Here is a 25,511-nt window from a genome sequence, read left to right on the forward strand (position 1 = left end):
AGGAGAAATTAGTAAATTTTGCATTCAAACAAATCCCAAATGACTTCTTTAACAAAAACTCCAGGTGCACATTAAAATAATTTGTGAAGGAAAATTCTTGGTAACATTATTGGTAGAATTCCTGGAAATTCAAAAAATCATTGAATGAATGATCGAGCACTCAATTGAAAGAACTTCTGCACAATCCATTACAAAAATTTCTGCAGTATTTCTTAGGAAAATTCTAAGAAAAATCTTTAAAAAAAACTTCCGGAAGAGTCGTTGGACAAAATATTTATTGAATTTGCGATCAATAGGGGAAAATAGGATAATATGCAACCCCTAAGCAAACGTGGTCAAATATCCAGGATCAAAATGATTTTATGGGAGTCCTGCGTTTTGGAAGAAAGAATTTTGACTAATTGACGTCAACTTTTAGCCCACGTGATATTAAATTTACCAAATCAAATTAACAATTTGAAAAATTGTTATGTTTTAGGTGCTGAGAAACTGTTGGGGACAATATGCACCTTAAGGTGGAGCAAAACTACCTCTGGCGTTTTCCGCTTTGAAATCTACAAAATACCAGGCAGCTCCATCTAACAATTTACGGCAGCAGAAATTAGGTGTGCTGTAGGAGACGGATTTTAAGTAGCAATTGCTAAAATTTCGTGCGCTTCAAATTAGACAATCTTTCCAAATGTGGAAAATCATAGTTTTCCAGACTTTTTCTTCGACTATTCTAAGCATTCTTGGGCTTTTCCGGTTCAATTTTATGTCTAGTTTGCTTGCATCTGAAGGAAACTTCATTTATATGATGAAATAGCGTGGGGCGCTTTGCCCCAGGGGTGCGTATTACTCCAGGTTACCCTAAATTGAAGGGATTCCTGAAAAAAAAAACATTAGACAAGTTTCTGCAGGAGAGAGAATTCTTTGTAATATCCTCGTAAAAATCCAAGGAATATTTGGATGAAACCTGAAGACATCTTTGAAATAACACTTGGAGAAATCGTTGGATTGAAAAGCTTACAGAAAACTTTGATATTATCATAACATAAACCCCTAGACCAAGTCTTTTAAAAGTATCTGTGGATATTATTGGGATAATCACTAGAAGACTCTTTCGAATAACTCTTGGTGTAATCTCAAAAATTCTTGAAGCAGACCTAGGAAACTTCCTGGAGAAATGACAATAATTTCTGGAGAATTAGTTAAAAACAATTCCTTGAAAAATCAATGGAATAAGGCATGGACCAATTTTGATTAGAATTCCTGGAGAAGTTCGCAGAAGAATTCCTAAGGGAGTTCTAGAAATTATTTTTGGAAATATTTGTAATAGCATTTTCGATCAAATCCTATGAAGAATTACTGAACCCCAAGAAGAATTCTCATTACACTGCGTACAGGAATCTCACAAACTATAGCTATTGATGAACAACTCAAAGAGTTTTTGAGAGAATTCCTGAGAATTTCTGAAAGATTTGCAAAACAAAAATCCATGAGGTTTTTTTAAATTCTTCGAAGAACTTTTGGAGGATTACTAGCATATATCCTTAGGAGAAATTGTAAAAGAGTTTTTGGAAGAGTTCCAGCACGAAATGATTGATAAATCAAAGAAGATGTTCCTGGAGGAATCCTGTAAAGAATTGCTGAGTATTTCTTTTTCTCAAAAGAAACCATTCAAAAATATCCGGAAAAAATTGGAAGAATTCCCGAGGAAACCCTTTCTAGAGAAATCGATTATCTCCCAGAGAAATGTTTGGCCGAAATTCTGGAAAATGTTCCTCCAATATGAATTTTTGAAGAAATCCTTAGAAGAAGACGTGGACAATTTTCTGGGAGATTATTGATTTATTGAATGAAGCCTTGGAGGTATTCATAATGGTGGAATACCTGACACAACTTTTGTTCAGAAAAATCAAGAAGAAATTTTGGGAGATCCTAGAAAAATATCAAAAGTATGCATCATAGGGAATGCTCAAAATAATACTCAAAAAATACTCGGGAGAATGTTTTTTTAAGAAATTTCTGTTGAATATTTTTTTAAGGTCTGAATCATTCAACGTTTTCTCATGTCATTCGAGAGCTAACTGGAAATATGCGGAAATCTTCACGAGAAGTTACTGATGCTCTCAAGAAACTATAGGATACCTCACCGAAAAAGTGCAAAATCCCCCAAGAAATTTCTAGAGGCAATCACAGAGGATTCCTTGACAGAATCCTGTAGTATTTCTAAGAAAAACTCTAGGAGAAACCTGGAAGAAACAAATACTGATTGGAATTGTTGAAGGAATTACTAAAAGATTTGGAAGCGTGATTTTTTTTTAAGCTCTGAATAATTTCAAAGAAAAACCTGAAAATTAAAAAAAGGTTAGTAGAAATTTATAGCTGAGTCCATACATGAATACTATAAAGAATTTACATATTCGTAAATTCCTATAGAAATCCTAGGAGGCATTTTTTGCGAAATTCCGATTGGACCCATGAAGAAATTTTCAGAGTAACATATGATGATTTTTTTTGCAAAAAATACTTTGAGATATTCCTGTCTCATTAAAGGAGGTCCATCCAAGAACATTTTTTAAATTTTGATTTCATGCGATAACTTTATGCAAATTATCAACTTTTCTCCGGAACCGTTAGCTTACACCCAAAATAATTCAAGCTCAGCTTCCTCCTTTAACCCCCATAATCCTTCTTACATCGAGAGGTTTTTGTTTATTGACCCGCTTACTCCGTGGATCTCCAGCTTCACAATAAGATTTCTCCGTATGTCGAGGTGGTGTCTTCGAGGATACCCCAAGTTACTCACTGATAAACCACCTGAACTATATATGAGAATACAAACGTATAAAATATCTGTATTATATTGACTACTTCCAGGAATTTCATGCATTCTGAATATTTTTTTTTTTCAGGGAAACTTTCAGAAATTCATCTTGTGATGTCTTTATGAATTCTTCTAGATATTTCTTGAGAAACTTTTCCAAGGTATCCTTCAAAAATTTGTTTCAAGATTTCTTTTGCGTATTCTTTCTATTGTGTTCTATTCTATTCTATTCCAGTGCTTGCACAGCCAGAATTGAAAATCATCCTGGAAATATCAAACTTCTGCTTAACAGCATTAATATTTGCAGCATATCAGAGATGTGACACAAATATTAAAATGGCCAGTCCCATTGTGTAGACTAATGGGTTGGAAGATAATTCAAAAATTTAAGGCGATCAGATTATCCACTTATGAATCACGCAATTGACAAACCATTTTGAATTGAATGAAGGAAGAAACGCGGACAACCGTACCAACCGTTTCATTTTAGGGGAATGATGTTTGAACATAAAATCGTTGGGAGTGGGGCTGCTAAGAAGGTTAATACTCACTCCGTTATTGTTGGCGTCTCTTCTCCTGGGATGGGGCACAGATCTTTCTCCATGTATCCTGGCTTCGAAGCCTAGGCTTAAGTGCCATTACTCGATCTCTGAAACGAGAAAAAAAAGCAAAATGATCCCTTCCCCGAATGTACAGAAATATAAGCACAACAAAAATAGGAAATAGTCACAAATATGCCATACCAAAAATTTTAATATTTTTTAAACTTCAGAACGTCATATCATGGGTTTTTAAGGTGGCTGTAAAAAAACTTCCAAAAAATCACCACAAAAAGTAGAAAAAAATGAAAAATAATACAATTATTTTAGGCGGAGAAGAAATTAAACACAATTGCATTGAACATATTATCTTGGATGTTGAAAACGTCAATATAAATTTTCATGAAATGTCAGTTTCCTAGTCAGTTGCTCTAAAGCACCATGGTTCGAGACAACGAAATCGAGACAAATATATATGATGCTTGAATTTTAAGAATATGATTATAACCTGATTAAGTAAATTCAAATGTTTTATATTGGTTTCAATTGGTTCCACTGATGATAACAAATGAAATAACTAACAAAATATTGGTTAGCAAAAATTTCCTTTCATTAATTTAAGAAAATTTTACAATTGGGTAGTTCTCGCTGAGACCGGCCCACTATTTACACCTTGTCTTCAAAAATGTTTAAGGTGCCGATTTGCTGAAAGCCCTCGCTAAAAAAGTAAGGAAAATGCATTTGATTACTCAAATTAATGGACCCCCCGTTAGTTAGAGCCACAACAATGTTTGCAGACCCCTCGATTTTGGTCGAATGGTGGCTCATTTAAACCGTTACAACTCTAAAGTTTATCCAAAAACCACCTCAAAACGAACTGTTGTTGAAAAGAGGAAAGATAGAGCTACTATTTACAATAATAAAAAGTTGGGTCGGCCATATTGATTTTGACCACCATCTTGGATTTTTATACCAAAACATTTTTTTCACCATGAGGGCAACCACCGATTTTCAAAATTTTTGCATCAATTGAAAGCTGAGACATTTATACATAACATATCAAAAAATTAGAGATGTCTTTTTTCCTATCAAAAACTATCTGCAGTTTTGTAAAATAAGCCACGTTTTCTTCATACACTTTTTTCATTACTTGCCATCTGCGAACTGCTTAAGTAATTTTGAAGCGGAATCATTACTTTACCATTACTTGTCCTATCTATTTGCACAGTACGTACGAAGTGGAAACTAGCCTCTAAGCTAAATTAGTTACTGTACAAAATTCATATGTGCACGTTCAACTGGCAACAAAAAGTACTGCACTGATATACATGAAATTTTGAAATGAATACATCCGAGGTCAAATATGAGCAATTTAAATTTATTCATTATTGCTGAGTTACAGCCATTTAGTGCGGATACAGGCTTTACCGGCTGAGGCTCTCTTGAAGGCCGTGCACTTAGTAACTTACGTCGGGTTTTTAGCAGTTCTCGGATTGGCCGGAACAAATCCAGCAGTTTAAATGTTTAGTGTAGTCTTGTTCCGTGTGGCCTTATCTTACTAGGGTGAAATGATTGATTTGTATGCTAAATAGACTTATTATTTCGACCTACACTGTATATAAGAAATAGTTTGCGCTTAAAGGAAGAAAAGTGAGAGAATGAAAATCCTCACTGAGCTTATGGACCACTTGTAGCTTTCTTTGCTGTAAAAAAGCGCCATAACTGTGTGGAATGAAAAACATCAACTGCAAACCCACATCCCACAGTTAGCTGGCGGCTATCAATGATCGTTAGGAACGTCAAAAATCCCTGGAAACTTTTTAGTCGAACGAACTACCTAGCGCCTGTCCTCAGAGCACGTCTCTGTCCAAGCAAAACACTCCTAGTCCGGCCGTGCCCTTTGGGTACAATCAAATCGCAGCTCTACTGTTGTGTGGTGGAAACGACTATTAAGCGTGGGGGTGGGTCGACGGCTGAGCGCGCGGCAACAAAAAGAATTATGGAATGGCACACTTGGAAGCAACAAGTCGCATTTTCGCCTTTCTTATTAAAATGCCACTCGCGGCAGACACCCCGGAGGCATCGCGTAATGTAGTCAGTTGGCAGCCAGCGTGGTAGCAGTGGCGGCGACTAGTGGCATATTTTCAAGATGCTTGGTTGTTCTCTCGTAGATAATGTCGGGGTGGCGGAATATTCATTCCGGCGTGGTGTTGCAATGGAACTTATGCGAAGGAGGTTATTCAAGCTGGTATTTGTTACGAAGTTTTCCATTATAATCTGATTATGTAAGGGCAGAATGGTGCTTTGAAAGTTTTGAAGGATCAAAGTAAAAATTCAAATTCAAGTACAATGTCCGTTAGTTAAAACCAAATTATAGTTCGATTTATTGATGTGCTTGAAACTTTAAAACAGATTTTCTGAGTAATAACCAAACCCAATAAATTTCAATGCTTTTACTCCGTTCTTTATAGTGCTGTTAGTGAATGGGCAGTATATTTACCAACCGATGGCATTACTTCCAGCGATAACATGAATCATTTGATCATCAACGTCACTCGCAGTCATACAGCGGTTTCAACAGGTGTCCTAAGAATGACGATGGTAGTGTTGTCCAGCAGGTGTTGTGTACATATCTACCGCTAGCTGGGTGTTTCTAGGCAGTATGTTTTCTCCGTCAGTGCTGTCCTCCACAGTTCAGTGATATTAATGACCACCATCTAGCTATATGTTATACTCAAGCAAGGCTAAACTGTGTGCAAACCAACAGAGTGAGGGGCAGGGGTTTTCTTTGTGCGTAAAAAAGAGCATCCATGCTTGGCAGCCATTCGCAGGTGAAAGCTGCTTACAAAAGAAACCTAGTCTCATTAGTGATGTTTCTTTTCTCTGTGGACGGTTTTATGTGCAAGGTTGTACATTTAATGGAAGGACACTGATTGGGCATTTATCGTACCACACGAGCTTATGAGAGATTGAAAGAACGAGGTTCCGTTTGTTGACCAGGTCGGAACAAATCGTTACGATTCGCAATGATGATGTTCTAATGAATTTATTTTTCTATTGTTGACATAGAGAATAATCCAAATCATTTACTGATAAAATGTGAACCTAATCATATAGGCACTCCACTTTTCAAGAATGTTATAAAAATAACACCATTCAACACTAAATGTTGTTATGGGATAAGAAAAAAAAGAACAGGGGTTTGCGACCCTAGAAGAGTCATAGTGAAAGAATTTTTTTTAATATTGGACCGGGCCTTCACAGTTTAAAACCGAAGTTTGTATGGTGCATTTAGGGTGACCATATGGTATCCTAAAAGAGGACATGTTCTCCTATTTGTTCAAAAATCGAATGTCCTCCTTTTCCATTAAAAGTCCTCCTTTTCGAACTTAAAACTTATATTAAATTGTATAAATAGCTGGAAAATGTATTTGTTCGGCTACTAAATATTATTCGAATGTTATTGTTGAGTTATGATAGGCACCATAGTCTTTTTCAATGGGTTACCAGAAGTCATGCTTTTAATGATAAATTATTGAAAGTACGTGTAACGTACATCTCTCTCTCATCTTGGCGTAACGTCCACATTGGGACAAAGCCTGCTTCTCAGCTTAGTGTTCTATGAGCACTTCCACAGTTATTAACTGAGAGCTTCCTCTGCCAATGACCATTTTGCATGCGTATATCGTGTGGCAGGCACGAAGATACTTTATGCCCAAGGAAGTCAAGGAAATTTCCTTTACGAAAAGATCCTGGACCGACCGGGAATCGAACCCGTCACCCTCAGCATGGTCATGCTGAATACCCGTGCGTTTACCGCCTCGGCTATATGGGCCCTATGTGTAACGTACATATGAGGAGTAAATATACCTATATGTTTCATATAAAAATACACCTAAAGAGTGCAACAATACCACAAGAATGCTTTCCCAATTTAATCCACTTAAGGACAAGGTATTTGGAGTACATTGCTCAAAATTTCCAGAGCACCGTTTTTTAAAACCGTTATACGGATTTAGATTAAAATACATCACGCTGTTGACAACCACTGAACAATTAGCGTGATGCATTTTCATCAAAATCCGTTCAACGGTTCTAAAAAACGGTGCCCCAGAAATTATGAGCAATGTACTCCAAATACCTTGTCCTTAAAACAATACAGTGAAACGTCAACATAATGTTTCCATCGAACAAGCTGTATTGATATTGCAAATGCTTTTGTTTTACAGTTTCTTATTAAAATAATTTTCTACAACAGTACAATACAGTAGGGGGATTCATGAAACATTTCAAATAAGCAGAAAATCATGGCTTACGCAGCAATTTAATTTGTTTAGTGAGTACCCTTAGTATTGAAGCTCTCGTATTTGTTTATGAAAACTCTTATTGGATTAGCCTAAGTTACTAAATCTTTTAGCGAATCCCTGGAAGTAAGAATAGAATAGCAGTCGAGTAAAAAATTGTTGTGTCGAGAAAACTGACATGACTAGTAGAATTTGATGGTGTATTTTACATTGCTTCCTTGTATTATTCAGCGTTCGCTGCTTCAGTTCGACTGTTATATAACTAAGAGCAAAAGTGACTGACACATTGTAAGTTCTCAAAGCTTATTTAAAATGGTACTTTTTATGAGAACTACACAATTTCAGTCAAATAAACAATATGTTTTAATTTTCATGGTAAAAATGATAGCAGATATCAATTCATTTCATTGTGGTGTTTTATAAAACAATATGGATGCCCTTGAAGAATGCAATTGACGTAGAAAATGTTAGTTGGGTAAAAATAATGTGATATAAATCAAATTTGTCAACTTGGCTTTTTAAATTTCATTTTGTATTTTTGTGTTACAATTAATATGGATTTCATACTTTTAATATGTGGCCAGCTTCAGTGGAATTAACGAAAACCTGCGAATCCTGCATTTCACTACGTTATTCTCAGATGTTTATGCAGATTGTCAACATCCGTACCATGCAGAATTTCCTCGGAAACTGGGTAGATTTGTACGAAAAAGAGTCGGCTCATATCGAAAATTTGCTTTTTTCTTCAAATTTCAAATACCAGAAATGACTTACTGAATCGATCAAAAGAGCAGTTTTCCCATCTCTAATCCGAATACCGAAAACGAATAAAAATATGCACGGCACATTCTAATGCGCATATCAATTGAACACCCCAAGTTCTTTATACAAATTTCGGTTTTAAACTGTGAAGGCCCGGTCCAATGTTTTTCAAAAAAAAAAAAAAAATCACTTCTAGGGTCCCAAACCCCCGTTCCTTTTTTTTTCTCATCCCATAACGCCAAATTTTGTAAAATTTAGTCGAGCAGTGTAATCATACAATTTGTTTGTTTTTTTTTTCTTTCAGGAATGTGCAGGGACTGCCCCCGGTCCACCAAGTACAGGTGCCTCACAACAAATGCAGAACCCCTCCCCCGCCAACAGACCTCCCCATGCCAAGGAGTATAGTTTCTTGGATATCGAACTGAAATACGGCATCTTACAGGTAGGTTATATTTTGAGATGTACACTCCCAATCTCTAATAGATTTTCTATTGTTACTCATATTAATGAATACCGTAAAATGGGGTGTTAAGAACTCATGCAGTGTTAAGGGATTCATCTTCATAAACACTATAAGGATTACCACTCATATAAACCATTTCAATATAAATGAATTTTTAAGTGAATAAAAAACTGTAAATACACATCCTTAGCTTACAACCTATTGGTCAGTCTGAACTTTTCAATTTGGTTACTCTAAATAGTAACTGTGAATAATGTGTTTGTTAAAACCTGAAGCCACTTAGGTACAATTGACGGTATTTTTTCAGATTTCGAGGCTTTAACAAAAAAAAAGCTTATATACAAAAGTAAATGACAATGAAACTGTCCCTGCACATTCAGGACTATAATAATCTTTTTCGGCGATGTTCAAGAAATATTACAGTCACTGTTCACAATTAATCACTTTATATCTTTCTTTGAAATATAGGAACTTATACATTCATTCCCTTAAATTCCTTAACACCCCGTTTCCATATTATCCAAAAATTCGCACATTTTGTTAAATATCTTCAATTTCTCCAAAAATTCGTCAAATTTTGTATGCTATATGCGTAGCAAGCAGCAAGATAATGATTGGACTGCTTTTCCTGAAAGTTTTAAAAAGGTGAACTCATGAATTAATGGGGACGAAAAATGTTTCCGTCCCTTTACACCCCATTTTACGGTACCTATTTCTCGAAAATTTGTAGAAATTCAAATGCTTTTGTAAATATGCAACACGTATGGACGTATTTTGACCGAGCCAGGTATTTTGGCCCACCTTGGGAATTCTATTACATTTATCATTTAATCTCTACAAAATCTTGGCTTTTCAAATAATAATTTTCCAAGATTTTGCGGAGATTATATGATAAATGTAATAAAATTCCCAAGGGGGGGGGGGCAAAAAACGTTCACTACCCTACTTATGCGTGCATATTTTAAGCGATCAGAAAACGTGTAAGGCTCACTCATTTTCTCGTTGAAAATCGTGCGCTCAGAAACGCAGAAACTCACTTATTTTCTCGTTGAAAATCGTTTGTATACTCTATAGAGCATATGATTTTGCTTCTCACGGTTCCCACTGACTGACGAATATGATGTCAAGATTGTTAAGATTTCCCCTGGAATCTCGTGGAGAACCTTTCTGCCATATTGGGGAATTTCCTCTGGAATCTCGTAGAGATTCCTTCTTGAATTTCTTAGAGATTCTTTCTGAAATCTCGCCGAGATTTCCTACAGAATCTCGAGAAAATCCCACTGGAATGTCGAAGAGATCCCCCTTGAATCTCGTGTAAGTTTCCCATGGCATCTCGTGAAGATTCCCCATGGAATATCGAGAAAATTCCCTCCAAAATCTCGTGGAGATTTCCTCTGGAATCTTGTGGAGATGCCCTCTGGCATCTCGTGGAAATTTCCTCTCAAATTTTGTGGAGATCCTCCTGATATCTCGTAGAGAACCCCTGGAATCTCGTAGAGACCCTCCTTAGAATCTCTCAGAGATTCCCCCTAGAATCTCGTGGAGATTTTCTATGGAATCTTTCGTATGAAATCTCGTGAAGACTCCCTCTGGAAACTTGTGAAGACTTCCCTTGGAATCTCATGACGATTCCCCACGGAATCTTCTGGAGGTTCCCGATGGAATCTCGTGGAGATTTCCTCTAGAATCTCGTGAAAATTTCTTCACGAATTTTGTGGGAATCCTCCAGAAGTCTCGTAAAGATCCCCTGGAATCTCGTAGAGATCCTCCGTACAATCTCTTAGAGATTCCTCCTAGAATATAGTGAAGATTTCCCCTGCCATCTCGTGAAAATTTGGTCCCGAGTTTCTTGAGGTTGCTCCCTGGAGTTCCGTGGAGATTCCATCTGAAATCTTGTGAGGATTTACCTTGGAATCATGTGGAAATTCCACATGATGTTCCGATTCCTCTCTGGCATTTCGTCGAGATTCCCTCTGCAATCTCGTAGAGATTCCCTCTAGTAATCTCATGGAGATTCCCTTGAAATCTTCAAGAGGTTCCCCCTGAAATCTTAAAGAGATTCCCCTGGCATCTCGTGGATATTTCCTTTGGAATCTCGTGAAGATACCCCCTTAAATCTCATGGAGAAAACTCCTGAAATCGCGTGGAGATTCCTCCTGGAATCTCGTGAAGTTTCCCCCTGAAATCTTATGAAGATTTCCCTTGGAATCTTCTGAAGATTCCCTTTTGAATTTTGTTGAAATTCCCTCTGAAATCTCGTGGAGATTCCCCCTGGAATCTCGTGAAGATTCCCTCTGGAATTTCACGGAAATTCTTCCTGGAATCTCATAGAAATTTCCCATGGAAAAAATTTTGTATGGACTGATGACCACGCGGGGGAGGGGGGGGGGGTTGAAAAGTCCCAAAAAAATGACCACGTGGTTTATGGACAGCCCCTAGTAAGCTATAAACGGTACAAATTTGGGCTCGATTGGATAACTTTACATAAAACTGGAGCAACTCTAATAAAGTAGTTCATATTTGAGTGTTCTTCGTTTAATTGCTATATCTCTGGATCAAGTGAACCGAATGAAATGCGACATTGCACAATTATGACTAATACATAGCTCTTTGAAAAACCTTTGACTTGACTTAGACACGTTCAAAGAAAACAAATTTACAGCTTGTCGATTACTTCACGAAAAAATATCAATCATTTGAATGATTTTGCAAATGTGTAACTAGCGCCGCCTAGTGGACCATTAACTGTAAGCTCTTGACTCACTTAACAACGTTGTCGGAGACACCAACTTTCTAAGTGGTGAGAGTCCTGAGATATATGAAATTTAGAATTTGCCGTTTATTGATGGAATTTCTAATTAAACGATCCATCACCATCCATCAAGGCATCGCAAATACAATTATTAGAAAGCAGATTTTTGAATCAGTTTAACCAGACGAACCACCCTAACATAACAATAATAGGGAATAGGGTCAACAATTGAAAATAAACTTTCTCAAACACAATATGTGTCTAAAAACTTAAGACTGAAGCATAAACAGTTTTGTTTTCGCAAATACGGCTCTGGACCCATTGTGCAGTGTGGCGGCTGTATCACTTCCACCACCAAGCCAAGTTTGTGTTGATCATGATGGCTTTCAGCCTCTTGTCTATTCATGTGCAGTTATAGCCGTGCTGGTTAGAGCGCAGGATACCGTGTATCACCGTGATAGTGTCTCGGTTCGATTCCCGCCGCCGCCCGTATTTCTTTTTAAACTTGTATTGGTATTTGATGCCGCCGCTGCTGCCATGATCAGTCTAAAAATAGAACAAATAATGAGGAACCAGTGCGACAGAGCACACGCACACATGCGAAATTTCCCTTTTCCAGATTCTAGGAAGCCAATACAATTTTTGGTATACTGCCACCTACCAATTTTTGTATTTGCAAGGCCCTAATACAATATTTGTATATGTTTCATACCCAATTGTATTAGAATCTGCCAATCTCAGGTTGCGTGTACTTATTGAAATGCATAATCCAGAAAACCTTTTTCACTTCATCCTCACACCTTCAGTTCTTTAGAAATTCGCATGGTCCATGACCGCACGTTGGGAACCAAAACTGCTAAATTATTGATTGTAGCTAAATAATCTATAACCTTTTCACAGTGTAGAAACTATGTAATTACGACCTTCAGAAACTAATTCTGAAACTGGAAAAAAACGCTACCCCGATTCACGCAGTAATTCCCAAACAGCGCCCCCCTAACTTACGCTCTCCCAATTCACGCTCAAAACGAGGGGAGCGTATATTAGGGGGAGCGCTATTTGGAAATTAGTGCGTAAATTGGTGGGAGTGTTTTTTTAGTTTCAGAATTATTTTGTAAAGATCGGAATAACAATGAGTTTTTTTTAAGAACGTTCCTCACTTATGCTATCCTGGAAGAAATGGGCATCCATAAAAACATGATAATTACAGGCCATTCATAATTATGGTTTGTGAATATCAATTGTACCATAATGAGTCACAATTGTACAATGTGAATAATTTAAAAAAGTGTATCCTTCAAAGTTCTGGGAAATTGTAGGGGTTAGGATAAAGCATCTGCTTTAAGTTGTATTGAAATAACAGAGGGCTCCATCAAACTCTTCAGAGAAGCATTGCATTAGCGCGTTCTATACTAATGGGTTAAAGCCAAAGCTCTGTCGTTGAAAATCCGTTGTAGGAAAGATCATCTTTCCAAATTTGGAAAATTGTCGTTTAAAATGCTTCATTTATATAATGAAATAGCGTGGAGGCGGTGTACACCAGGTTATCTGAATTAGATTTTTTTTGCAATTCACAATCATAATTCGCAAGTTTACTCAATAGGAATGAGTGGCGTAACGGCCTACTTTTCCTAGTGTGTAGAAGTGTTGCATAATGAAGCACATTATGCAACAGAAAAGTGTTGCATAATAATGTATATTATGCAACACTTTTCAATGCCCAAATATAATTCGTGAAAAGGAGCAGTTATTGACCTGAACACGTCTTTCGTCGATTCTCACGCCGCCTTTATGTCTATTGCGCAGTTCAAAACTAAATTGTATGCAATCGAAGGATTTGTATCGATGAAAAGAATTCGTAACAGCAACTGAAGCTACTCTTGATTACGCGACGAGACCGCGAAATCTTTTGACAACTCTGCTGTGCCTGCTATGCCACAGCCTACCTGAGCATAAAAAAGCGCAGGTGGATGCTCACACAAGGTTTCCCTTGAAACATGTTTGTGCTACATACTAGACAATATCATTCTCAGTGAATATTTTTGTCATTGCAAAAAATGTTGTATGCAACTCGTTGCAAAACTCGATTTTTACAGCACTCGTCATATTTATAAATGTATGACTCATGCTGTAAAAATCTTCATTTTGCAACTTGTTGCATAAATAACTATTAGCATAGACCAAAAGTAGGCAGTTCTAAACTTGAGTTGCATGAACATTTAAAAGATAAGAACGACGAAGAAGCTGCTTTGTACGCAGCTTTACATCAATGTTTTGGATTTAAATTTCCAGTGCAAATTGGTTCATTATCTATTAACTACCATTCATGTCAGGCACACACCTTTTGTACTTAATTGAATACTTAAACACTTTGACCCAATTCAATCGATGATAAAAATCCTCATCTGCAAATCAAATGTGGACGTTCCCACATTTTTTATTTACACAATCTTTTTTTTTGCTTGCTTGCTTCCCATTTCGCAGATTACCGAAGCGTTATCGTTCCTGCACTACTCGGGCCAGGTGATACACCGAAACGTTTGCCCCTCGTCGATACTGATCACAAAAAAGGGTACCTGGAAGCTGGCGGGTTTCGAATTCACCGAGCGGGTGAACGAAACCGATGCCACCGATCCGGTTCCGTGCCAATCGTGGTCCACCCGCACGTCCAAAATGGTGCAACCCAATCTGGATTACATGGGTAAGTCCCCGGGTGCAATGCAAATCTCAGTTTTATGTGTATTTATAACAGAACAGCGCGAAATTTAGTACACTTTTCAGGGAATGAGGTCCAATATTTTAAATCTTTGTGATATTCTAGAGCAACGAATGTTTTGAAATTCTGATTGTGTCCAGAAATTGGTTTGAAGTTCCATGACAATTTCAACAAGATACTTAACTCAATTTTCGTTTTTAAAAAAAATTTAAAGTTTGTGTTTAATTAAAACAATTATTCAATTTTTCATCAGACCATTTTTCAAAATATCCTAATACAAGACATATTTTATTTGAGATACGAAAAAACGCGAAAACTGTTTCAAAACATCAAATTTAATAAATCTATAAATAATTTGGAATCGTCCTATTTCACTCTTTTGTCGTCTTTCAATAATGTCTGTCATTGCGAAATATCTACCTGTAGCAACAATCGAAAAACTTGTTCCGGAATATATTTAATCTCACGTCTCCTTCCTTTTTCTTTTTCCGCTTATCTACGGCCAACCTCTCACACGGGCTCCAACGCAATCCACGACAGCACCAGAGAACCAAATCAACTCCAACTGCAGCATACTGAGCGATATGTTCTCGCTCGGAATGGTGATATGTGCCATATTCAACCACGGGAGACCGCTAATACAGTCGGGGAATTCGCCACCTGCGTATATCAAACAGATGGAAACGGTTAGTGCGAATTGTGTTAGTTAGCTATGTACCTGTCTGTAGCACGATAATTTCCACTGGGAATCCGCTCGTTGTGGCACAGCTTAAATCCTTGCTACGTGAAACATATGTATTAATATTGTATTAATTACTTTTTGGAATTCAAGGGAAAGCGGCTGATTCGAACAGCTGTATTAGAATTGTGTCTGCAGGCATGCATATGTGAAAGCGTGGTTTAATTTCAAATGCAACGAAGTGTGACATCATAATTGAAGAACTTAATGGAGCGTCTTGACATTATAAATGAACTTGCTCTATTTGAATGTGAGATCCGCATACAATGTATGGGACTAATATGCTGCCATCACTGTACCCTATATCAAAGTTCAGAAGCCTGTTTAATTCAACCGAAGAGTTTTTACCTAATTTGCATTTTGATGAAAAAAAAACATATACCGAAACAAGCAATTAATGTAATTCAACCATTTAACTCTTCAGTAGGCTGGGTGAAGGCTGTGTATGTTGCGCAATTTAGATCCCATTGTAATCCACTAGCCTCTGCTCAGCAACTCATATCCCTACCTCCGTGTGGTGCCGGCTGGAAACTATGAGCAACCTTAGGGAAGATCGGGTAACCAATCCCGGTGAGAACTGAGCTGTCTGTTCTCCAGGAAGAGCGGTTCACAACACCGTCTCCTCACCATGTTAGGGGCGGCTGATCAACGTCCCTGTGCCAGAGAAGGACTCTAAGCTCAACTGTAAACTATGGTCCTCCGGAAAGTAGGAGGTGTGTGTCCGGCCCATACGAGCCAGCCGTCACGAAAAATCAGCAACAGAATAATACGAACCGAGACCAACTGCAACGACCCTAGCGAATAAAAAGGACCTGTGGTTGGAAACTCGGTACGTGGAATTACCGATCTCTCAATTTCATTGGGAGCACCCGCATACTCGCCGATCTACTGAGGGGCCGCGGGTTCGGCATCGCAGCGCAGCAGGAGGTGTGTTGGACAGAATCCATGGTGTGAACGTTTAGACGTTATCATACCATCTACCAGAGCTGCGGCAACACACGCGAGCTATGAACAGATTTCATCGTGATGGCTGATATGCAGCGGCACGTTATAACAACTGATATATCAGTTGGTGGCCGATCGACGAAAGAATGTGCAGGTTGAGGATCAAGGGCTGGTTCTTCAACTTCAGCATAATAAACGTGCACAGCCCTCACTGTTGCCGCTGGGAACACTGGCTGTATTGTGTGTGGCAGATATATCCAATACACAGTTACAGCTAATATGGACCAACGGGTGACAGCTAACACAGATGGTAGTATAGAACAAAGGAACGAGAAAAGATTGTAAATTAGGAACTTCTAAAGGTTGTTCAATTTGTTATTCTACTTAAATCTAATTGTCAAGTACTGTAGAAGTGACTCAAAATGTCAGTGATATTGTTGAACTTATCTAATCTAAATTTACTTAAATCTATACTAATCTAGAACATGCAAGCTAAATTCAAGTACATATAATTTGTTGCTGGGAGAAAATGACATATGCAGAAACACTGAAAGTGTAAGACCCTGAATTTATGTGAATATGATAAATAATAATAAATTACTATTTTGCAGTTTAAAGCTGCACGAAATCGCATATCCAACTGCGTCTTTGATGTGCTGCTGACAACCCAGTGATCCCGATTTCCCCGCCAACACTCACTCCGGAAGTACTGGTGATGACAAGGACGCATTTTACACGCAGTTCGAACGCGAGTACGACCGCTGCCCAAGCCACAACGAAGATCATCATAGGAGATTTAAACGCTCAGGTAGGCCAGGAGGAGGAATTCAGATCGACGTTTGGAAAGCTCATCGCCCATCAGCAGACGAACAAAAACGGACAAAAACGAACTGTGTGAGGTTTCCTCCCCCATCTACAGATCATCAACTACTCACAGCATCAACGGGAATGAAAGATGTCAGCATTCATCACCGGAACGCACGATTTCAACCAGCATTGTGGAAGCCCCTAGTCTCCCCATCACAGTCGAGCTGTCGCAGCCAGCGCACAACAGTCGTTCCGGCCCTGTGTATGGCGTAGATGACGGGGTCTTCCAAACACCGATTGAAGGCAAGTACGATCTGCTTTGGACATCAAACCTGCCTGAAATAAGTTCGATTTCTAGTTTCGATGCAATCTCTTCCGACCGACTACTACCGAGCTTGGTCGACAACGTTGAACCGACACAACGGGTTGATGGGACACACATTTCTGAGCCTCAAGCCTACGTCATCGAGTCTACGATCAACTGTCGCAGCGCAGAAGCTTGTGTTCCATCGCTATCATCGCTCGGCCCTGACTTCTCTGGAGAATTTTCCCTTCCAGCTCCTTTTGTCAGTAACACGTCTCCTACGCACTGCTCGCCACCTGGTCTCCGAGTTTTTTACCAAAATGTACGGGGTTTAAGGACAAAAATCGACGATTTCTTCGTAGCTGTTGCAGATACTGACTACGACGTGGTAGTACTTACCGAAACGTGGCTAGACGACCGGATCTTCTCTGCTCAATTGTTTGGTAACCGGTTTACCGTATTCCGGAATGACCGCAACTCGTCAAATAGTAATAAACTACGAGGCGGTGGAGTGCTGATTGCGGTTCGTAAGCGCTTCAGCTGTTTCCTTGACTCAGCTCTTGTTAGCGCCTCGGTTGAGCAACTATGGGTTAAAATCAAGCTATCTGGTCGAAGTGTAAGCGTTGATGCCCTGTATTTACCGCCAGATCGTAAAACTGACCTGGTATACGTTGACAACCACATCAACTCCATTGGTGCTGTGTTGTCTAGACTGGACAACAATGACTTGGCTCTTCTCTGTGGCGATTACAACCAATCTGGCTTAGTGTGGATCGTGCAGGAAAACGAAGTACCATGCATCGACGTACTCTGTTCTAGTATGCCAGTATCAACTTGCACCCTTTTGGATGGTTTAGACTTCCACGGCTTGGTCCAGATCAACACAGTTTTGAATCGCAATTCTCGGATGCTTGACTTGCTACTGGTGAATGAAGCTGCTCTCTCTGACTGTTCTGTTTCCGAAGCACTGGTGCCCTTGGTCAATCTTGATGCTGATCATCCCGCTTTAGAAATAGCGATTAATATCTCTGTTCCCATTCTCTACGAAAATATTGAAGATGCGCCGGCTCTGGACTTCTCCAGAGCGGATTTTGATTCCATAACGCAAGCACTCACGCAAGTTGACTGGAATTTTCTCGACACGTGTTCTTGTGTTAATGATGCTGTTGACGAATTTACTCATACAATGAGTCAGATAATTGCAGATCATGTTCCTCAACGACGTCCAACTCCCAAGCCAGTATGGGGTAATGGACATTTGCGAAAGTTGAAACGGTTAAGGTCCAAAGCACTTAGGAAATAAGAATGTATTCACCAAACGCACCTTTGCCCTGCCAAGCAACGATTATCGCAGCTACAATCGTTATCTCTACAAACGCTACACAAGACGCATGCAGTATAGGCTCCATCGCAATCCTAAGGCATTCTGGTCGTTCGTGAAAACCAAGAAAAATGAGGAAGGCCTTCCTGACGAAATTTTCCTGGATGAAAGACGTGCTCATTCTGCACTCGACAAGAGTAACTTGCTGGCAGACCGCTTTAAGCAAGTATTCAACGACACCACCGCCACTACTGATCAAGTTGATCTGGCACTTAGCAATACACCTAGCAATGTCTTCGCGTTCAACGTCTTCACTATTACTCCAGAGATGGTTGATTTGGCTATCAACAAGTTGAAGCATTCTAATGTTGGAGGACCAGATAATATTCCACCATGTATCCTGAAGAAGTGCACTGCTGAGCTCATCTTGCCATTAGTAAAACTGTATAATATGTCCTTGCTTCAGCGCACATTTCCGGATCGGTGGAAATCTTCTTTCATGTTTCCAGTTTTCAAGAAAGGTGACAAGCAGAACGCAGAGAATTACCGAGGGATTACATCGCTCTGTGCTTGCTCCAAAGTACTGGAGATAATCGTCTACGATGCTTTCTTTCGTCACTGCAAAAACTACATATCACCGGACCAGCACGGCTTCTACCCGAAAAGATCGATCTCGACGAACCTTGCTCCTTTCATCTCTCTTTGTCTACGCAATATTGAATCGGGAGCGCAAGTGGACACCATCTACACCGACCTGAAGGCTGCATTTGACCGTGTGGATCACTCCATATTACTAGCGAAGCTTGGAAAACTTGGGGTTTCGTCGAACTTGGTGCAGTGGTTTAAATCATACTTGACAAATCGCAAACTCTGTGTCAGATTAGGATCAGCTCACTCCGACTGCTTTAATAACAGCTCGGGTATTCCTCAAGGTAGTAACTTGGGACCACTGCTCTTCTCCATTTTCTTGAACGATGCCGCACATTCTTCGCAGACGACGTTAAGATTTTCGTAGTAGTACGATGCCTTCTAGACTGTTTGCAGCTGCAGGAATTTATTAATGACTTCAGTGAATGGTGCAGTAGAAACTTCGTCACACTCAGCGTCAACTAGGTTTCATATTCAAGATTGCCGACGAATTTCGTGACCCACTTTGCCTTAAAGCACTGTACTGCTCTCTGATTCGCTCTCTGTTGGAGTTTGGATCGATCATCTGGTGCCCGTACCAAAGAGTTTGGATATCTCGATTGGAGTCGATCCAGAAGAAATTTGTTCGGCATGCCCTGCGCCATCTGCCTTGGAACGATCCGAACAACCTCCCGCCTTATGAACACCGTTGTCAGCTGCTGGGTATAGACACGCTGGAACACAGGAGGTCGATTGCTCAAGCAGTATTTGTAGCTAAAGTTCTGGTTGGTGAAATTGATTCTCCTGGAATTCTTGCCGAACTACAATTATATGCTCCAGAGAGACCCCTTCGTACTAGGAACATTCTGTATCTCCCAGCTCGAGCAACGAATTACGCACTACATGACCCTGTACGGTATATGTCGTCACGCTTTAATGAGTACTACGTAGTGTTCGATTTTAACTGCTCTACCCTAAGCTTCCGACATCGGATTGAACGGCTGCTGCATGAGGAGAATAGACGTCAGCGTTGATAATGATAGTTCGTAAGATATTCTTAGTGTTTTAATTATTTGATTATTGTTATTGTGCTTGTGTATTGTGACTACTTATGGTGAGATTTTTTTTCCTGTTAATGTCAATGTTAGGAGTTTTTTTTATTATTATTTTTATTACTTTTTCATTAAGACATATTGTCAGATGAAACATATAAATAAACATAAACATAAACATAAAAACGGCCTGATTTCGCCGCCTCCAAAAATATGGTCATATGTAGCACCTTTTTCCAACACAGCCTCCCTTATCGTTACACCTGAAGATCACCACAGCAGAAGGAATCTCAAATCGACCACGTTCTGATTGACGGACGGCACTTCTCCGACATTATCGACGTCAGGACCTATCGTGGCGCCAATATGGACTCCGACCACCATCTGGTGATGGTCAGGGATAGGGTGCGACTCAAAACTCTTTGCGTGCCGCACACTCTGCTACGAGACAGCACAACAAACTAGAAGGAGACGAGTACGCGCAATCGGTTGTGTGTTGCTCGCTTACTTTGCCGCGCGCTGGAGCTCTCCTGTCTCTCACGCTCTGTCGTATGCACTCTCTCGGTGCTTGTCTCCGTGCTTTGCTTTTGACTCGATACTACGCATGATTGGAAAAAAATCGAATCAAACGACCCATCACTTGTCAGCCCTTGACAAGCTTAACAACTTTGCCGAAAACACAAACTCTTCAATTAATTTATCAATTGATTTTTTCTGTTTGGAGACAAGCACAGTCCAAGCACCGTGCATTACTCCCTGCGCCGTGGAGCTAGTGCTGCGATTGTCTCTCGCACAATTACGAAAGCTCTCACTCATACGTCTCTTGTCTCTCGGCAAAACGGGAGACGAGCACTTGCGATTGTGTGAAACACACACTTTTTTCGCACCGCACGGTGCATGCCGCCAATCCCTGGTGATGGTCAAACTGCGCCCAAAACTTTCCGTCATCAACAATGTACGGTACCGGCGACCGCCACGGTACAACCTAGAACGACTAAAACAACCGGATGTCGCCTCACCATGCGCGTAGAATCTTGAGGCCGCGTTGCCAGACGAGGGCGAGCTCGATGAGGCCCCTCTAGAGGACTGCTGGAGTACAGTAAAAGCAGCCATCAACGACGCAGCCGAGAGCACCATCGGGTACGTGGAACGGAATCGACGGAACGAATGGTTCGACGAGGAGTGTAGAACGGTTTTGGAAGAGAAGAACGCAGCGAGGGCGGTAATGCTGCAGAAAGGGACTCGACAGAACGTGGAATGTTATAAACAGAAGCGGAAACAGCAGACCCGCCTCTTTCGGGAGAAAAAGCGCCGCGTGGAAGAAGCGGAGTATGAAGAAATGGAACTGCTGTGCCGTACCCAAGAAACACGGAAGTTCTATCAGAAGCTCAACGCATTCCGCAACGGCTTCGTGCCGCGAGCCGAAATATGCAGGGATAAAGACGAAGGCCTCTTGACGGACGGACGTGAGGTGATCGAAAGGTGGAAGCAGCACTTCGATCAGCACCTGAACGGCGTGGAAAACGTAGGCACGAGAGCCCACGGCAATGGAGGAACTGACGACGCCAGTGCAGCGGAGGACGGACATGAACCAACTCCCACGCTGAGGGAAGTTAAAGATCAAAACCAACAAAGGAGCTGGTAAAGATAGTATCGCAGCTGAACTCATCAAGATGGGCCCAGAAAAGTTGGCCACCTGTCTGTATCGGTATAGTCAGGATCTGGAAAACCGAACAGCTACCGGAGGAGTGGAAGGAAGGGGTAATCTGCCCCATTCACAAGAAAGGTGACCATTTGGAATGTAAGAACTTCAGAGTGATCACTATTTTGAATGCTGCCTACAAAGTGCGAGAATCCACTCTTTGGCGAGCGTTCGTGTGAGACAGTCGCAACTTTTCGTTCGTCCGGTTTGTCTCCAGATATTCCCAGTTCGGTAGCTAATTTCCAAAGCGCTAGTTTTCCGAGTGATCAAGTGTTTAAGTGGTTATCCCTAGTGGGACGCGTGCGGTTGGCTAGGCCACTATTTTTGCCGCAAAAGTTCAGTTAGTTTGAGAAAATTTCACGTTTTTATTGTATCACGTGGCGGATTGACCGATTATCGAGCACAGCAGTGCAGCACCCCCCGCATACCTCGCCGCTCGCGCGGCCGTGATCGGGTTCTTCCAGTGAGTACCCAAGCTCATCGTCGTCGACAGCAGCAGCCCACCGAGAGAAGAGCAGAGAGCGTGACGGGCGCTCAGGAGCAGCTCGCCTCCTCCCAGTGCGGGCGATCCGATCGCTGTCGTCGTCGAGCCTGTGGCTATACAGAGTGCACAAAGATAAGTACATAAAGTTACCCTTCGTTGTTCCCCCTCTCCACTGACTCTTTGATTAGATTTAATTTGGTATATAGGGTGCCTGTACCAGTTATCGCACTACCTAAGAAAAACTATTTCTACAAAAATAAGAAGAAGACCGACGAATGTAAACAATAAGTCAAATGATTGATTTGTTTCAATACTTTACAGGAAAAATATAGAAACGGAGCCAAAACTACTTTTAGTATTTATTACGGCGTGTGCCAATGATAGGAACCCTGTACCAGTTATGGACACATTTGTTAATTTGGGTTCCACTTCGCACTATTTACATGCATTCCTTATGGGAGTTGCCATAACTGGTACACTATGGCGAAATAGGGTGCAAGGAGGCCGAAAAGTTAAGGAAAATGATTTATTTCTACCATAATTTGAGCAAATTGTGAAGTTTGAATGATTGCAATCATCTTTTGTGATCGTGATCTGTTGTTCACGATTTTTTTCTTGTTGATTTGTATCTTTAAAGGTTGAAAATCAACTATGGCGAATTTGAGGTACTATAGCCATAACTGGTACACTGAGCCTAAGCATTTTTTTTCTCACTTTTCCTGTAGCGTTATTTTTGTCCCTTGTTTTTCGATTATTTCTCGTCCCCGTGATAGTGTTAATTTTTGAGTGCCCCGTGGTGGTAGTTAGCTACCACAATGGGCGATGATGAAGATGGCGGGGGTACGTCGTACCGCATCAACGAAGCTACATTATTGGCATCGGATTGCTCGAGCCAACATGGCGATGTAAATGCTAATCCCTTTGTCTCCCTTCACCCTGACGCTTCTGCAATGGACACCAACAGTAAATCTGTTTCGACGTCCCCCCGCCTCAAGGCCTACCCTCCCGACTTTGGCGGGCCATATGTTGTTTTCTTCCGACCCAAAGGCAAACGTTTGAACACCGTTCAGATTAGCAAGGACTTGACAAAGCGGTTTTCTTCTGTTATCGCCATTGACATGGTTGGTACAGGAAAGCTTCGGGTTTCGGTTGGTGACCGAAAGCAGGCTAATGAGATTGTGGCCTATGAGCTCTTCACACTTGAATATTTCGTTTACATTCCAAGCCATCAGGTCGAGATCTCGGGGAAGGTCGCCGAAGGATCTTTGACCTGCGAAACGATCATGCAAGGCTGTGGTCGCTTCAAGAACCCTTCTCTTCCTCCTGTCCAGATACTGGACTGCCGGCAACTGCATTCGGTCTGCCAGGAGGGCGAGAAAAAGGTTTACACACCATCGGATGAGTTTTGTGTGACCTTCTCCGGATCAGCATTACCAGACCTGCTGGTGATTGGCAAACTTCGGCTACCTGTGCGGCTGTATGTACCAAAGGTTATGAACTGCACCAATTGCAAGCAGCTGGGCCACACTGCCCAGTACTGCGGCAACAAACCTCGCTGTGCAACATGCGGGGAGAGACATGTGGACGGTGCGTGTAAAACGCCGCCCAAGTGTGTTTATTGTGGCAGTGACCGTCCACATGATCTCAATGTCTGCCCGAAGTACATACAGCAAAAACAACATCAAAAACGGTCGTTGCAGCAGCGTTCAAGGCGAAGCTACGCCGAGATGCTGAAGAAAGCTGCTCCGGTCGTTGAATCACGCAACATCTACTTGTCTTTGTCTCTCGATGATCAGGGCTCTGACTCTGAGGTTGGAGACGGGGTTCCCTTTGTTTTCAAAGGTGAAACGAGGAAACGGATGAGGCTCCAGAGACCAACCAAAAAACCTCGGAATCTGCCTAGCAGTGACCCCCAACCCACCGTGACAAATTCTAGGAGTGTTAAGAAAGGCACCAAACGTTCACCTCCTGGATTCAAAATCCAAGATGAACGGGACTTTCCTTCGCTCCCAGGAACATCAAAAATCCCAGATGTTCCAATTTTTTCGACTTCTCAGCCAGAGGGACAGCATTCAGAGAACCAGGAACAACCCCTTGGTGCTCCGATGTTTACGCTGTCTGGCATCGTAGACATCATTCTGAACTTCTTCAATGCTCCCGACTCAGTGAAGAACATTATTAAAGGACTTCTTCCTTGTGTGTCTCCTCTTTTGAAGCAGCTGGCTTCTAAAATGCCTCTTCTTGCGACAATCGTATCTTTCGATGGCTAATTTAACCACCGAGGTCGAAGATATGATTTCTGTGCTACACTGGAACTGTCGTAGTATAGTACCGAAATTAGACGTTTTTAAATTTTTACTTAGCAATTTACAATGCGATGTTTTTGCGCTCTCCGAAACATGGCTGACACCTGATGTGACCCTACCTTTTACCGATTTCAATATCATCCGCCTTGATCGATCCGACTCGTATGGAGGGGTGCTTTTAGGGATCAAAAAGCAGCACTCCTTTTATAGAGTCGATTTACACCCGATGACAGGCATTGAAGCCGTCGCATGTGCAGTGACTATCCGGGGGAGAAGCCTAAGTTTCGCCTCCATTTATCTTCCACCGAGAACTGCGATATCTCGCAGAGATCTCGCTCACATCTGCTCGGTTACTCCTGAGCCACGGCTGCTGATGGGAGATTTTAACTCCCATGGTACAGGCTGGGGGGAACTGTACGATGATAGCCGTTCATCTTTGATATATGACCTCTGCGACGACTTCAACATGACAATTTTGAACACTGGGGAAGTTACGCGAGTGGCACCTCCAGCTAAAGATGGCAGTCCTAGAGACAGCCGATTAGACCTCTCAATCTGTTCGAGCTCACTATCGCTGGAGTGCACATGGAGGGTTATCCAGGATCCCCATGGTAGTGATCATCTGCCGATCGTTGTTTCTATTTCCAATGGCCCACAGCAGCCTCCATCTATTGACATCACCTATGACCTCACGAAACACATTGACTGGGGGAAGTACGCGGAAGCAATCATCGACGGTGTGCAATCTGTAGAAGTCCTTCCACCGCGGGAAGAGTATCAGTTTCTCTCAGAACTGATCATCGGTAGCGCGCTTCAGGCACAACGTCGGCCAGTACCAGGTCCGTCGGTTCGTAGGAAACCCCCCAATCCATGGTGGGA

At 41.0% G+C, this 25,511-nt stretch overlaps 2 protein-coding genes across 12 annotated transcripts in view; both read left to right on the plus strand.

The window, feature by feature from the left end:
* The window catches only part of LOC115263194 (SCY1-like protein 2), a 447,209-nt gene that overhangs the window by 272,720 nt on the left and 148,978 nt on the right, over positions 1 to 25,511 (plus strand). For all 11 annotated transcript variants that reach the window (XM_062852674.1, XM_062852676.1, XM_062852679.1 and 8 more), the window contains exons 5-7: positions 8,719 to 8,856; positions 14,114 to 14,330; positions 14,886 to 15,031. In XM_062852674.1, coding sequence (XP_062708658.1) covers positions 8,719 to 8,856; positions 14,114 to 14,330; positions 14,886 to 15,031 — 501 coding nt within the window. The remainder of the gene's footprint in view (positions 1 to 8,718; positions 8,857 to 14,113; positions 14,331 to 14,885; positions 15,032 to 25,511) is intronic.
* Positions 22,013 to 24,824, plus strand: LOC134287222 (uncharacterized). The gene is made up of 2 exons (XM_062848898.1): positions 22,013 to 22,533; positions 23,026 to 24,824. The coding sequence occupies exon 2, from the start codon at positions 23,142 to 23,144 to the stop codon at positions 24,594 to 24,596; it is 1,455 nt and encodes a 484-aa protein (XP_062704882.1). The 5' UTR covers positions 22,013 to 22,533; positions 23,026 to 23,141; the 3' UTR covers positions 24,597 to 24,824.

Source organism: Aedes albopictus, chromosome 2 (assembly GCF_035046485.1).
Source record: "Aedes albopictus strain Foshan chromosome 2, AalbF5, whole genome shotgun sequence".
Classification (NCBI taxonomy): Eukaryota; Metazoa; Arthropoda; class Insecta; order Diptera; family Culicidae; genus Aedes; species Aedes albopictus.